At 38.0% G+C, this 15,488-nt stretch overlaps 1 protein-coding gene across 2 annotated transcripts in view; it reads left to right on the forward strand.

The window, feature by feature from the left end:
• The first annotated feature begins 4,214 nt into the window (after positions 1–4,214).
• The window catches only part of eif2b3 (eukaryotic translation initiation factor 2B, subunit 3 gamma), a 34,644-nt gene continuing 23,370 nt past the window's right edge, over positions 4,215–15,488 (forward strand). Inside the window, exons 1-3 of one of the 2 annotated variants that reach the window (XM_083928477.1) lie at positions 4,215–4,499; positions 7,147–7,309; positions 10,297–10,451. In XM_083928477.1, the coding sequence (XP_083784603.1) occupies positions 7,162–7,309; positions 10,297–10,451 (303 nt within the window). In that variant the 5' untranslated portion in view covers positions 4,215–4,499; positions 7,147–7,161. Of the gene's footprint in view, positions 4,500–7,143; positions 7,310–10,296; positions 10,452–15,488 lie in introns of both variants that reach the window. The other variant, XM_083928476.1, reaches the window with a different exon arrangement.

Consider the following 15,488-nt stretch of genomic DNA (forward strand, 5'->3'; position numbering starts at 1 on the left):
TAATCCAACTGGCTTGTTTCAGTGAATTGAGAATGATTTACAAGACGCAGCAACAGAGCCAAGGAGGGAGGAGGAAATCAGAGGAAATCTTAGGGCTCCATTTCAAGTCACTCTGTGACTAGACTTGCACACTTGTCTCCGTCTGCTCTCTTGCCATCGTGCCTCATCTCCATCTGTTTCCATCTCAGAACTGTAGTATTGAGTGTGTGTGTCCCTTTCATTTGCCCCCCACTCATTGCTTAGATGAATGTCTTTATTTGACAAATTAGCTGGGCTTTGACGATATGCAAAATACAAGGGATCAGTGGCTTTTCAATTGCCTATGAAGGCTCTCGCCTTCATTCTCAGCTTTCTCCCTCTTGTTTTCTAATTTTCCACAGAAAAAAGGGAGAAAAAATCTTGATGGTAATCTCTCCCTGTGTTTCCCTTGTCTTCTTAAAATGAACATATGCATAAGAAGATGATGCAATAGCATTGTTCTTCCAAGGAAAAATGGATATGGATATACTGTATCATCATGGCTTCTTCAGAATAAAGGCCCTATCATCCACCTTTTGTATCTTTCAAAGACATGTTTGCATCTTGTCATGTGAGTTCTCAGTGACACCAGTAAACTACAGCCCAGTTCTCCAGTTCAATTATGTTGAATGTCTTGCACACATCAGCGCTCTGTCAAGCAGTAATCGCAGTGAGTGTCAGTGGGTCGTGTAGACTTTTATTGGAACTTCATTCTTTTTTTTGCCAGGTCCCCCTTTTTATGAGAGGGATGCCACCTGCACACTGACAACACCTTGTAAACTGGGCGAGTAAAGAGAAGAAACAGGAAAACATAAAGGAGCTTTTAAAGCTTGGGCATATTGGAAAGTATGACTTATTACATAGAAATTTGCACTGCATTTGCATTTCATCTATAATATCAATATTTGTAAGATTCACCTGTTGTTGTTTTTTACTTCGTTATGTGTATACATTTTGTACACTGCAATTGTGTCTCAAAGGACTACAAAATTACATTGGGAGACGACGAGTATGCTATCTGGCTTGATTTTGATTCTACAGTACGTTTGTGTGTGTAATCCTCCCAAAGTCAAGTGTATGTCAATAGCTTGTAACAAAAGGCTCAGCAGCCATAACACTACAAATCACACATGAATAAATAGGTTAAGAAATACAAATATATAAATCAAAATTATCAAAAAAATGTCAGTCTGAAAACAATGACTTTTAGTGATGTTTGGTGTTTAAAGAAAAAAAAGCATGACATTTAATTGTGAATCTACTGATTGAACACATAAAGGTCAATTGACAGAAATGAAAACATTTGTTTTATATGTCTTCAGTTGCTATGAGAAAGCTTCAAGTCTGAGAAAATAACTAGGTTATCTCAGCTTGGGATATGAATAATACCAGTCAGAGCATCTCTAATTATTAGGATTCTTGCTTGTTAAATGTAAATGTATACTTTAAAACCTTGGCCGGGGTCACAGTGGTTAGAGCAGCCGCCCCATGAAAAGTGGCTGAAGGTCCTCGAGGCCGCCGAATCGAGTCCAACCTGTGACCCTTTGCTGCATGTCTCTCTCTCTCTTACTCCATTTCCTGTCTGTCCTATCTAATTAAAGGCTTAAAAAAACTGCCAAAAAATAATCTTAATAAAACTTTAAATCCTTAACATTTAGCAGTGAGCTACGATTACTGAGGAGATATTTTTCCCCCAAAGGTAATTTTTATGAAATTGTAACAGTAACTGTAACTATTGTTTTGTATTGGTGATTCTTATATAATCATTGTAGAGTGTTTGTTGTAATACACGTGTTCATCTCTGGTGTATGTTGTTGCATACACAACACAGCAGCAGATTTTCTACTGAAAAGTGGATGTATCTTTGTCTTAATGTTAATGCCGCTGACTTTACTACACCTCCATTCAGACATAATGTAACCTGAACCTGTTTCACTCCAAAAGGAACTCAAGCTGAGTATGTGTCTATTTAATGTACGACTGAACTCTTACAGGGTAACATCATTTGCTGTTCACACAATGATGACCAAAATGTGAGGGAAATATGAGCATGAAGCCTCTCCACTGTTTGTGACATCTTACAAGAAAAAACACTCTTTGTCTGTGTCTCTGTTTAAGTCTGATTATTACCCCTTCTTTCTTTTCTTTTATCTGCCCTTCGATCACTCCTCTCCCAGCTGTTTCCCTTCTCCCCAGCTCTTCTCACCTCTGAGTCTTTTTTCCTCATTACTTGAGGTCCCCTTTTCCAGGAACCTGTCTTTCCCATCTATTTTCACTTCCTCTCTCTTCTTCCTCCAACATTTCAACATGCCAGGATTCCTCCTTCCACTCTTATCTTATTGCATTATTCTGGTATTCAGACAAGCTTGTTTGTCTCCTTCTCTCTCTTTTCCCTCTTCCCTCCTTTCTCTCGCTCTTCTCGTTTCGCGCAAGCAGCAACGAGCAGTCAAGCTCATCTCCTGGCCAGAGCAAACAAAACCAAAGCCACATTCCCCGAGCTCAATTTGCTGTTACGTCTCAGCTCTGTGAATTGGGAGTTTTCAAGCTTGAAGTCTGGAGGAGTAGCTGGGTGGCTTCTGGCTGCTAATCGGCTCACAACACTTTGTGTGTGTGAACCCAAGGAATTACTTCTAATATGGTCAAGAGGAAAAAAAAATGCATATATATTTCAAACTCTTCACTTGTATCTAGTAAAAATGCGTAGTAACATACAAGAATGTATGTTACAATTGTAACATCATCAGTAACAACAACAAATCATGAAAGTATTCCATAATTCCATGGTAGTCATCTGTCACCTTTTATATTATTATTATTATGGTAACTAACTTGGTTGAGTTCTGGATGTGTAAGCTTATGATGAGTCTTGGGTTGGATGGTGATGGCTGGTGTGGGTGGGATGAAACATCAACTAGTGATAATGATAATCATCATCACCATAATCATCATGGTCATCAAGGTTAAATTTACATTTTAGAGAGAAGCCAACATTTCTTTGGTTGTAGTTTACCACACACACACACACACACACACACACACACACACACACACACACACACACACACACACACACACACACACACACACACACACACACACACACACACACACACATTCACACACACACACACACACACACACACACACACACACACACTCACACGCACACACACACGCACACACACACACACACACACACACAAACACACACACACACACACACACACACACACACACACACACACACACACACACACACACACACACACACACACACACACACACACACACACATATATATAAGCAGAGGCAAGTATTACAGTTTTTACTCCACTGCGTACATTTATCAAACAGGTTTAGTAGATACAAGTTACTTCTAAGATCGAGATTTTACGTACAAAGCATATGGAACTGTTGTTTACCAATTAATGAAATAAACTGCATTGATTAAACTAAGAATTAGCTCTACCTCGATAACTACAACTGAAGTAGGGCTTACATATGATTACATAATTATGATCCAATTATATAGGACTGACAGGGCCATTCTGCCTAAGGAGTACTTGATCTATGTACATTAAGTTTCTTATACTTTCATCATTTTAGCCTACTCCTGTTCCATGGAGTGAATGCTTGGCCTATATTGACTCTCGTTTTTGCCCGTCTCCGGTCACTCAGCTCGAGGGACAAATAACAAAGCAGCTGCAGGATTGGCAAACTCCATTCCACCCAGTGCCAGCCTACAGTAGCTGCACCCAACAACAGACAACCTTGGCAACCCGCAATGCTTGCGCTTAATGGCTGGTACAATAAAAACAGAACGTGACAGAAAGTAATTGGAAAACCTGTCAAAAAAAAAAAATAGTAATTTTGACTAAATATATATTTTTTATGGAAAAGCAATACTTTCATTCTGTACCCGTCAAAATGCACTGTGGATGTATTATTGTTTTTTATTATTATGGCTTTTAATAAAACATCTACATATTCAACCTTTAAATCAATTATTGGAATATTTCAAGACATTTTTTACTTCTGGGAAAAATAAAGCTGTAGCAAAACAATAAGACAACATTAATATTAATAAATAGAAATAAACACAAAGCTCTCCAACGCTGCTACGCCATCAGCTCTTCTCTTCACCTCTCGGTAGGAACCACTGTACAGAGGAAGCAGTTCCCTACACGGACGCATTTCACCAACGTACCCAGCACCCTGGTTTCATCATACGAAGCTAGCGGTAGGATATTTAACCTAAGCTTTGACAAATAATTGAAGAAGTTTTTTAACTGCCACCGGCACTTATCCGAGTGGGTGTCTGATGTCCAAAGGACGCGTCCGGCCGCTCGTGGTACCGTTTGATGCTCTGTGCTAACCGTTAGCTTAGTGCTAACAACATTGACAGCAGCCAACTTCACTGTACATGCGTCTACCGCTGCTGTCATTTCAAGAGGCAGCGGACCAACAGGGATCACTGACAGGTACATTTAGACTCATTTTTAAACTATTGATCGAGTCAGCATGATAACTCCACCTTCTGTTACTACCATGTTGTAGATTCAGCGTGCGGTGTGCCTTGGCCATCTGCCAGTGTACCGCTAGCTAGTTGTAACTTGGCCGCATCAGATCACGTTATAACTGTCAGCCGTGGCAACTGTGTCGATGACATGTTTAATTGTGACATCAGAGAGACAGAAATGCTGATAATGTGCCATTTTTATACGAAATCGGCCATGCTTGCAGAGTACACAGTACAACACGCAGTACACTGGTGTCACTGTGTTGTAACAGTGACGTCGCTGTACTGAAATGTGTTGTCATGACCACATACTGTGTTGCAGATGTGGACAACAAATGTGAATTTTGTAAGATTGAAGAAGAAACTGTTGTGCATTTATTCTGGGAGTGTCAGTGTAACTTTGGAGTTCTGGTCAAAAGTTGAGAGTTTTTTTTAACATTCAGTAAAGTCACTTAATTAAATTGGAAGCAAAAGACGTCATTGCCTTTGATGAAAACAAAAACAAAACAATACAGTGGATTGTCAACTTAATTCTACAGGGAAAGTTTTATATCCATAAATCTAAATTCTCCAAATCTCGGCCAGATTTTATTCCCTTCAAAATTGAATTTTGTAATTATTTCGAGTCTATACAATTTATTATTACCAAGAAATGTACTTCTACGGCTGATATTACAATATTTTTTAAACAAATGAAGCAGTATAGCCCACTTTTAAAATTAATTTCTTTATATGTATTAATTTTGCTTTTTTTATTGTTTTATTTATTGTTTTATTCTATGCCTTTTTTGTATCTAAGTCCTCTTACTTATGTTATGTCATTATAATTTAAAAGTGTAATGTTTATGGAAAGGAGAACTGACTGCCTTATATATACATTCTTTTCTTTGTCGAGTATGATGGCACATTGTTCTATGTTTGTATTACATTTGTGAAAATATGCGAATAGAGTTTAAAAAAGATCACATGCTGTGTTGAAAACTGGCATATTGGCAGATGAATAATACTGATTGAATACTTTTCTTATTCAATTCAATTCAATTCAATTTTATTTATAGTGCCAAATCATAACAAAAGTTATCTCAGGACACTTTACAGAGTAGGTAAAGACCACACTCTATGACTTATTTATGATTTACTGTACATAGACCCAACAATTCCCCCTTAGAGTACGGTGGCAACGAAAACCTTCCCTATTACAGGCAGGAACGTCGGACAGATATTTTATACATGTTTTATCATATGTATTTAGTTTTTGCAGTGGTGGAACTAGTACTGAGATCTTGTACTAAAATATTATTACTACAATGTTAGCAATAAAAGCCCAGCACTCAAATTAGACTGAAGTAAAAGTATATACAAATAAACATTGCACCATCACCAACAATGAGTTATTCAGTTCATTACCAGAAGGTATATGAAGTGGCTCCCTTTAGAAGTATAGTTAACCTCAGAGCTGCCTCATCAAAGGTCTCACACACTTAAAGCATCAGCTAAACTGATATTATACATTCACAATTATGCGACCGTATCTCTCTACAACAGGGCTATTCAATTCATTTGGAATTGGGGCCGGTTGACGAAAATGATCCAAAATGAGGGGCTGGAAAAAATATGAGCATCAAATTAATGGATATTGTAAAACAATGCAGTGACATAGGAGTACATATAGTGTCTTTATTTCATCAATGTAAATAGTAGTCATAAGTGCAACAAGCTTGTCAAACAATAATCCTTGTTAAATGAACAAACCTGTTAACCAGAGGTTTACACTCAATTTTCTGACTAAAGTACAAGTTTGAGGCTCTTGTCCTTTACTTGAGTATTTTCTTTTCATGCTACTTTATACTTCTGCTCCTCTACAAATCAGTGGAAATATTCTACTTTTTACTCCGCTGCATTTATCTGATTACTTCAGTTACTAGTTACTTTACCAGGCTGACAAGTACATATGAAACATTAGTTTATTCATCAAAAACTGGACTGACACAAATGAACGTAACATAAATGCAGAGTAGCATGATTTTTTTTGAAATTGCCTTATAAACTTATACCCTTTACACACCGATATGGCTGCAGAGTAAACACAGGCTTTACAGTGACAGAAACAACAACGTCTCTGTCCGTTCTCTGGTAAACTGACGGTTTTCTCTGACATCCTTTCTTTTTTTCAGAGTACAAAGAGACATTGCGGTGGTGATTTATCTACAGATTTAACCAGGCCGAAACGATTGAGAACAACAACAGAGTGGAGCTTAGCGCGCTGTTGCCAAGAGGATTCAGAAACCCATGAAGAAGAGCGTAGCGGGAGCGTGCGTAGCGTTGTAGCCGCCTGCCTACAGGGAGCGCATGGAGCAAGTCTCACAGCGCGCTGGTATTAGACGGCTGAGACGTAGCGCTGAGATAGATACGAGAAAGGACAGCGGTCATGAATTACTGTTTCACACAGGCATCTACTCAAAGAACCAGTCAATATTCTTTCGCGGGCCCGGGGGCCGCAAATTGAATAGCCCTTCTCTACAACATCTATTGAATAATCTATATGTAATAGATTATAGTAGTAATATTAATGTCTGTTCATCTATTTGTTTGCCTCCCTCTCTCAGCAGTCCCCAGCAGACATCATGGAGCTCCAGGCGGTATTGATGGCAGCTGGTGGGGGTTCTCGTATGACTGATCTGACATACAACACCCCCAAAGCAATGCTGCCCGTGGGCAACAAGCCCCTCATGTGGTACCCGCTGAACTTGCTTGAGAGGGTGGGCTTTGAAGGTGAGAGCTGAAAGTACTTTTAAAACCCCACTTACTGCTAAGCCTGCCCCAGTTACTGTTACCACTACTACTGAAGTGTATGATAAGTATTGTTTTTAGAATTTGAAAGGATGCTCTCTGAAAACTTAAAAATCAATGTGGAGAAGCGATGGGCTGCTCACTTAATAACATTTTATTTTCAGTTACAGATTTGGCTTCCAATTATTATTAAAACAAGATAATCAACATACATTTATTGGTGTGCTACATTCTTTTTTACAATAATGCTCTCATTTTATCTTGTGTTATTAATTCAGAGCAATTATAGAGCTAATTATATATATATATATATATATATATATATATATATATATATATATATAAAATAGTAATAATAATATTGGCTCAGCCTAGCACATGCCCATCAAACACTGTGTTGACAATCCCTGCAACAGCTGCAGTTGTCCCGAGTGACAGATGGTTCGAGGCTTTAAAAAAACCATCTTTGGCAGGGTTTGTACTGCTTAGGCGCCGTAATTTATCAATATAATGTTCACATCCTGCAAAAGCAGTACATAATATCACAGATGACAGAGAATCATCTACTGGCATTGTTGTGCTTATTAACAAAAAATCACTAATTTAGTTACAGTTGCTTGTCACAGTTACCTCATTAAAAAGTAACTAAATTACTTAACTGATTGATACTGATGTATTACGGTGATACCGTAAGTAATCCTTTATTTACTTTATAAATGTTTACTTGAAGTTACCTTCCACAAACATGAAAACGCTTAATATGAAACCATATGCACAAGAGAGTGTTAAACAGGTAGAATGATTGCTTCTTGCAAGTTCCACCAGTTAAACAAACAAAAAGCAATGTAATTTATGAGAGTGGTATATGATCCGGGTGTGGTGGTATTTTGTACGAGGCGTGGTGAATGCTGATGCTCCATATATTTTCCTGCTGCCAAACATACGATTAACAAGATAAAAGATCTCTGAAATATGAATTTTAGGAATACAATTCTCTGTTAGCTAAGTCGAATACCAGAACATTTCCTTGTCAGAGCTTCGCATTAATTGGATCCGATGGTAGTGGCCTCATGTGGGCTATTAGCTCTCCATCCAGACTATGTGTCAGTGAAAAGGGTGGAAAGTGTTACAGGAGTGCAATGGCATTCTTGGTTGGTTTCCACATAAAATGTAAAGAAGCAGAAATAAAGCCAGTACTTCTGATGTAAGTTCATACGGCCCACTTGGAAAAAACCTGGAAGTGTGCAAACTTAATTTTAGCATTAATGTGGAAAGAGTAACTTAAAGATAAAAGATCACCTCCTATTCAAACATGAGGACTATGACTATTTTTCATTTTAAACATAAATATAGGTAAAATTACTGGTCTAAAAACCCAAGTAATAAATGATGTCACATATTTAGAGAGAAAATGTTACTAAACTGATATTGTTGCACTTTATTTTTTCTCTTCGATATGACAGAGACAAGTTGACAGAGTAGATCGTACCCACTTTATTATTTGTATTATAATTTAGAGCTGCTTTGTTTGCAGCCGGTACAGATTTTAAATGGAAAAAAATCACAGAATACTGATATCGTGGCTTAAATCATGGATTTTTTTTTCTTAAACAAACTTAATTAAGGAGTATTTATCATTATTATACATTACATTGTCACCACTTGAAATGAACACTGATAAAATAAAGAATGTATTAAACTAAAATAAATGGCTAAATAAACATCATTACTATATGTAGGACTTCAAACTATTAAATGAAGGTGATTGACTGCAATATTGACGTTTCAAATGAGTGCTCCTCAGAGAGAGAGAGACAGAATCTGGACTCCATTTGATGATATTTAGAAATTAGTTAAGTCACTGTAAAGAAAACGGTTCCTTAATTTCATAATAACAGGACCAAATTGTAATTGTTTATTCGATTATTGTAGCTATGCTGTTTGGTACCTACAAAAAGGCGAGTACTCTTGCAAACTGGCAGCAACGTTGCTCCTATCACTGCATAAAACAAGTTTACAAGTGTGCTGCTTTTTCTAGTCATACTTTCACCAGCTTGTCATCACATCATCAGCCATTGTCAGGTGTGCATTTCCTGTCTGGATTTACAGTCCTCTTGTGCTGCAGCATGCAGTAGGTCCAGAAACTCTGGGCTTATAAAGGGATTTGTTGCAGTATGCTGCTCTTGCCAGTAAACAAGGCTGTTTGTTATAAAAGCCTGTAGGTCCTCACTAGCCTAAATAAAACTAGCTTTCTATACATAATCATCCTGTGTGGCCAGAAGTTTACTGTGTGCAGCCAGCTAGCCAAAGCCCTGCAATTTGATTTTACTAGGCTGACACAGCTAGAGTGAACAAATGCCTGGTAGAAAACATTGAATGCAGGCAAGGCTAATTAAACCAGATGGACTCTGCACTGTTGTAGATTCATAAAGTGGTCTGTTAATGTTATTACCAACTTTATTTTAAAGGGGAGCAGTGGTCTTAGCCTGATTTAATGTTTGTATGCAGACAATGTTATTAGATCTGTGTGAGCAAGAATTCACATTTAGGTTCACCCAATTGGCCCTTATATCCTCTTTCATTCACTCAAGGATTAGAAAGACAGACGATTCATTTCTTTACATTTAAATGCAGGTCAAGGGAATCTTTTAAGAAACGTCATAGCATCATAAAAATGTGTCTTTGTTTTAGGAGCAAAATATAGTTTACATATGGCTTTAGTTGGCCACATGATGTGTGTTATTGCTTTCTAGAGCAATAACGCACATCATTGCTGATGTGTTTTACATTTTCATTTGGAAAATTACATTTTTTAGAAAAAAAATATGCATATCTTATTTGCAAAAAAGTAACTGTGAACTTAAATAAACACACGGAGCACTGCAGCCATGAGGTACTGTGTCTTGACATTTTTGTGGCTAATTTCAGTATATAACGTCTAGTACTTCTTTTCTGTGAACTAAACTCAGAGGTGATCGTGATCACCACGAAAGAGGTCCAGAAGATGATGAGCACAGACCCCAAAATAAAGGAGGTGAAGATGAAACTGGATCCGGTTTGCATCCAGGAAGATGGAGACATGGGCACCGCAGATGCTCTCAGACACATCCAGCAGAAGATCAAGGTGTGTGTATTTTTGTGTAGACACACACGGGGGGGTTGACCTTTAACTGCTTTGAAGGGCAGCTGAGATCGAGCCAATCAAATTGAATTCCCTCAAACAGAATAGTCCTCCAAGGTTTATTTTTCCCCTGATTCCACATTTACAGTGGAAATTATGAATACGACATTGTACTTGTCATATCCACATTCTGCAAAAAATAAAAAAATTGATTTACTAAAAATTAATTAAATTTACCATTTGCCCACATACAAAATATTTGTTCTCGCTTTATTGCTTCAATTTAAATATACTCAGGTTTCATCATCTGTTTTCATTTTCTTAATTGATAAAGTAAATTTGCACAGGGATGGATATGCAAGTCGTCCATCAAAATATTCTCAAATATCTTTTTATTTTTTATAAATGTAGACAACTCAAATTCAAACCAATTACATTTAAATGGACACAACTTGATCACTTTGAATAATTACAAAATGTTTGCTGTAACCCGACTGGCCCAATATCCTGACTAAATATGTTGTTTAACCAGAGTAATGTGTTTTAGGCCACGAGCTGAATGATCTAAGAATATAAATGGAAATTGACTAACTACATTTGTCTTTATTGGTTGGCTGTTAGTACTTTTCGCTTTCATGCAAAATGTATCACTTGCAATGGAACTTTCAGAAGACAAACTTAATTCTTCACACAGTTCACTCTGACCTTTTATGTCATGTGTGGTGAATCAAAGCAATAACATAAAACATACTATTATGAATTAATCAAAAGAGTGCCAGTTCTTGCCCCAGTGTTGTTAATTTGACCAAGATAATACGGTTATGTTGTTTGTAATAAACAACAACTGAGTACTGCTTTATTATGTGGTGGAAGGGGAGAGCCAAACAATACATTACACACTCACCAATAACAATAGCCAGTGTTCTGTAAGCCCGTAATGAGAGACTTTCTTGTGTAATGTTGACCCCCTTGAAAAAAATTGAAAGAGAGGTTGGAGCTAGAGAAGAAAAATGTGAAAAGATTGAGGGGGAGGTTTAGGTGGGCGTTGTGTGTACTGCTGGGTGACCACTGATCCGTGCGTTTCCCTTCCCTGAATGGTCAAGGCTGCTGAAGTGCCTCATCTCACCTTTTTAAAATACACACAAACATGCACAGACACGCATTTACACATGGCGACATGGCATCCATGACCCCCAACCCCAATTTCCAGACCCCCCTCTGTATCCTGCCTGCTGATCCCTCCATCCCTCCTTTTATCCAATTCTATCTAAACAGATGAGGTCATGGTTAAGACTCAAAACTCCCTGTGCTGCCAGTTTACCCAGTGCACCATTTATTCTCATCCTGAAGTCATGCACATCTGTGCAACATTTGGGTTTGGGTATGTCCGGGTACACTGTACGTCGTCCCCCTTTATATGCCCTGGTTCTGACTGACCTCCTGAGACCACAAAGACATGTTTATGAGGTTTTCTGTAGTTTAGAGCTGCTGATGTAGTTCTAAAGGAATTGCTCTTGTTTATTGTTTGACTGTCAAGGATTGGCATTGGCAACTTCTTTTAGTAATGTTGAGTTTATAGAGCTGTGTACTATATAGTAAAAATTACTGCTTCCTGTTTGGTTTTCACCACAGTTTCTAGAGGAAAGGAGGGGAATATTGATTTATTGAGAAGAAGTCATAGTTATTATCCTCTACAAATCTGAGTCAGTTTACAAATCCCCCTAAAAAAGTGTCTGTGAAATAAAAGAGAGACATAGCAGCTACACGCAACTTTGATGCTGTGTCGAAGGAAAAATGTATTCAACCTGCCCTATCTTCAATGAAGTCAAGTTTTGGGGGTATTTTCAGACTCTTACTGTGTGTACCAAACCAGTAAGCATTTACTATACTGCTGCATGAAGAATAAACTAAGGTCAATGTCTGACGGAAACTTTGACAAACAAAATGAAGAATCGCATGTTGGATAATGTGGTGTTTTTTAAATTGTATTTAAGTTAAGGTTACTGCAGTCATTTGAAACATTTTACTAGCAGTTCTCTGCTGTAACACTACCAATGTAGTCATTTTTAATTTTCACTCAAAGATGAATTTGAATTATATCCTGATACCAGAAATAAAACCATGAATTATAGAATTCTCAAGAATTCCCACTCACAAAAGTCTCAGTTGAAAAATCTCTGAAATGTGCTCCCAGATACCTTCTCTGTTTAGAGCGTACCACATCAAACGTACTTTTGAAGACATAAGTGTCCTGCCACAGCAGCTCATTACATTCTTCACAGTAAAATCAGTGGGCTTTGCCTTTAAAAACGGATTTATCAGAGACTTAAAATGCCGAATTTGTTGTGACAAGAGAGTTTAATGTCTTTTTCCTCTGGTATTTGAATGAGTCTGTACAGATTCTTATTATTCTCTTTGCTCAAGACTGAGTATAATAGATGCAGAGTATAACCACACACACATACACACACACGTATACACTTCAACAGGACTAGCTCCAGCATGCTCCCATTGAGAATAGTCGAGTCCCTAATCCTTTGAGCAGCCAGCTAGATTAGAGGCATTGAGTTACACACACTCACACACTGGAGGGTGATGAGTGAGGAACTGTAACCATGGCCTGCCAAATCCCAGCACAGAGATCACTCAAACTGTCAAACTGATGCATGAGTACAGTATACACACACACACACACGCACACGCACACGCGCGCACACACACACACACACACACACACACACACACACACACACACAATCACACCCATCACACCCATCTCTTTACACAAACACACACACACAATCACACCCATCACACCCATCTCTTTACACAAACACCCTCCCATGAGGGGATTTGGTGTAACCTATCAAACAAAATACTAACGGGAATCACTATATATTGCGGGTGAGCAGAGTAGGTCATTCCTCTTGTTTATTGAAAAGAGAGATTACAAGCAGCATATTTTATTTTGTTAACTTTTCAAACAGTGGAGTTACACAAAAGTGGAGGGATGTGCCTAATTATTGCTTAGGTCTTTCCCAATAAGCCAAAATAGTGAAAGGAGTACTTTACGTGCACTTTTTGCTTTGTATTCTTAAAGCCTCTTTGACATTTGTATTATCATCCAGGCTTAATCACCTAGCTGAATCAGAGCATGCAGACTAAAAGAACGATGTACTGTATACATTGGTGTCATTGATTCAACAGTGAACCTTTGGTCTAGTCAGCTTCTAAGACTCAATACAAAAGGTAAAGCAAGAAGGAAGAGTGAGAGATGGAGCTTAGGCTTTTCATTTGAGAGGGACACAGCAAGCATACAAAACTTGTTTTCTTTTGATGTATTTCCATCTTTTAACCATTTTACTCTCCACCCTTTTCTTCCTTCCTGTGGCACACCTTAGTTTAAATTTCCTACTCTAAAGAAAGTTATTATAAGACAAGGTTTGGACATAGTTCATGTTAAAAGTGGCCCGCCTTGGCATGAGCAGGCACCCCATATACAGAGGCTAAGTCCTCGCCGCAGCAGCCCAGGTTCAACTCTTACTTGTGGCCCTTTGCCGCAAGTCGTCGCCTCTCTCTCTCTCCCCCGTTTCCGATCAACCATCAGCAATAATTTCAAATAAAAGCATAAAAAAAAATAATAATAATCTTGGTCGGCATTACACACAGGATCAGATGGTGGCCAAAAAGCACTTATTTGGTATTCGCTAAGGACATGAAAAATAAACGAATATGAGACGATTGTATGAATATGGCCATCACTTGGAAGATGATATTCAGTTCTCATGATGCATCAATGAGTATATCCTGGAAAGACTATTTCACTCCAGGGGTTAAAACTAACTTTTTTCACCATCGTCCCAAAAAAAGTTTTACATTTCTACTTGTTACTTACGAATAGGGATGCTCGATATTGGCTTTTTTGCCGATATCCGATATTCCGATATTGTCCAACTCTTAATTTCCGATACTGATATCACCCGATACCGATATATGCAGCCTTTTTACACCAAAATTCATCACATATCATCTATTATGGAATTAACACATTATGCCTAATTTTATTGTGATGCCCCACTGGATGCATACATAAATACAACACGGCTTTTCAAATGTAAACACAGTCTGTACAAAATAAGTTATTGAAAAAAGTGCCAAAAAAATGACATTCATTTATTTGTTTGTGTTTTTAGAGAGAATATTTTGCCTCAAACAACACTACAGACATTATCAAAACAAAGAAGATGCATATCTACAGTCCAGAGTAGTAAACAAACATAGTCCTCTTTTTCCAGACTGAGTAACCGGCCGTAACTTGGCAAATATTACAATCAATAAATCAGTAGTCAAGCTCAACATGCTAACCTGTATTGGATCTAATGGATACAGCACGAGAAATTAGCTTCAGCTACAGACGTGACTGTAAACAATGCTGTACAATTTGGGTAAACACTGGTCTGAGAAATACTTGCGACTGGGCGTTATACAGACATAACGTGGCTCGAGGTACTCCACGAGTTTGGTGAATCCGGCATCTTGAACGATAGAAAAAGTTTGTTTCTCAGTGCTTCTTTTCATCACTTTGCTGCACAGATGTAGCGTATAACTCCGCATGATTCTTCTTGATATGGGTGATCAAATTTTATGTATTAAAGTATTTCCTCCTCTCATAACTAACGCCTTGCAGTCATTGCAAATCGCAAATTCACTGTTAGTAGGTGACACTTGGAAATACTTCCAAACCACGGACATCTCATGCACCGGGCGAGCAAGCTTGTTAGCCACGGTTAGCAACCTACGAGTCTAGCGTGTTGTTCAAGCACGCGCCTGTAAACATCCCATGTTGCATTCACGTACACTCGGAAATGCTGAAGCCTACAGAACTAACATCGGTTGTAAAAACCAGATACCGATAATTCCCGATATTACATTTTTAACTCAATATCGGCCGATAATATCGGTGGGCCGATATTATCGGACATCCCTACTTACGAATAATATAATAACACACAGAACACAATACATCATGTAGATAAAATA

This window comes from Echiichthys vipera (genome assembly GCF_963691815.1).
Source record: "Echiichthys vipera genome assembly, chromosome: 15".
Classification (NCBI taxonomy): Eukaryota; Metazoa; Chordata; class Actinopteri; order Perciformes; family Trachinidae; genus Echiichthys; species Echiichthys vipera.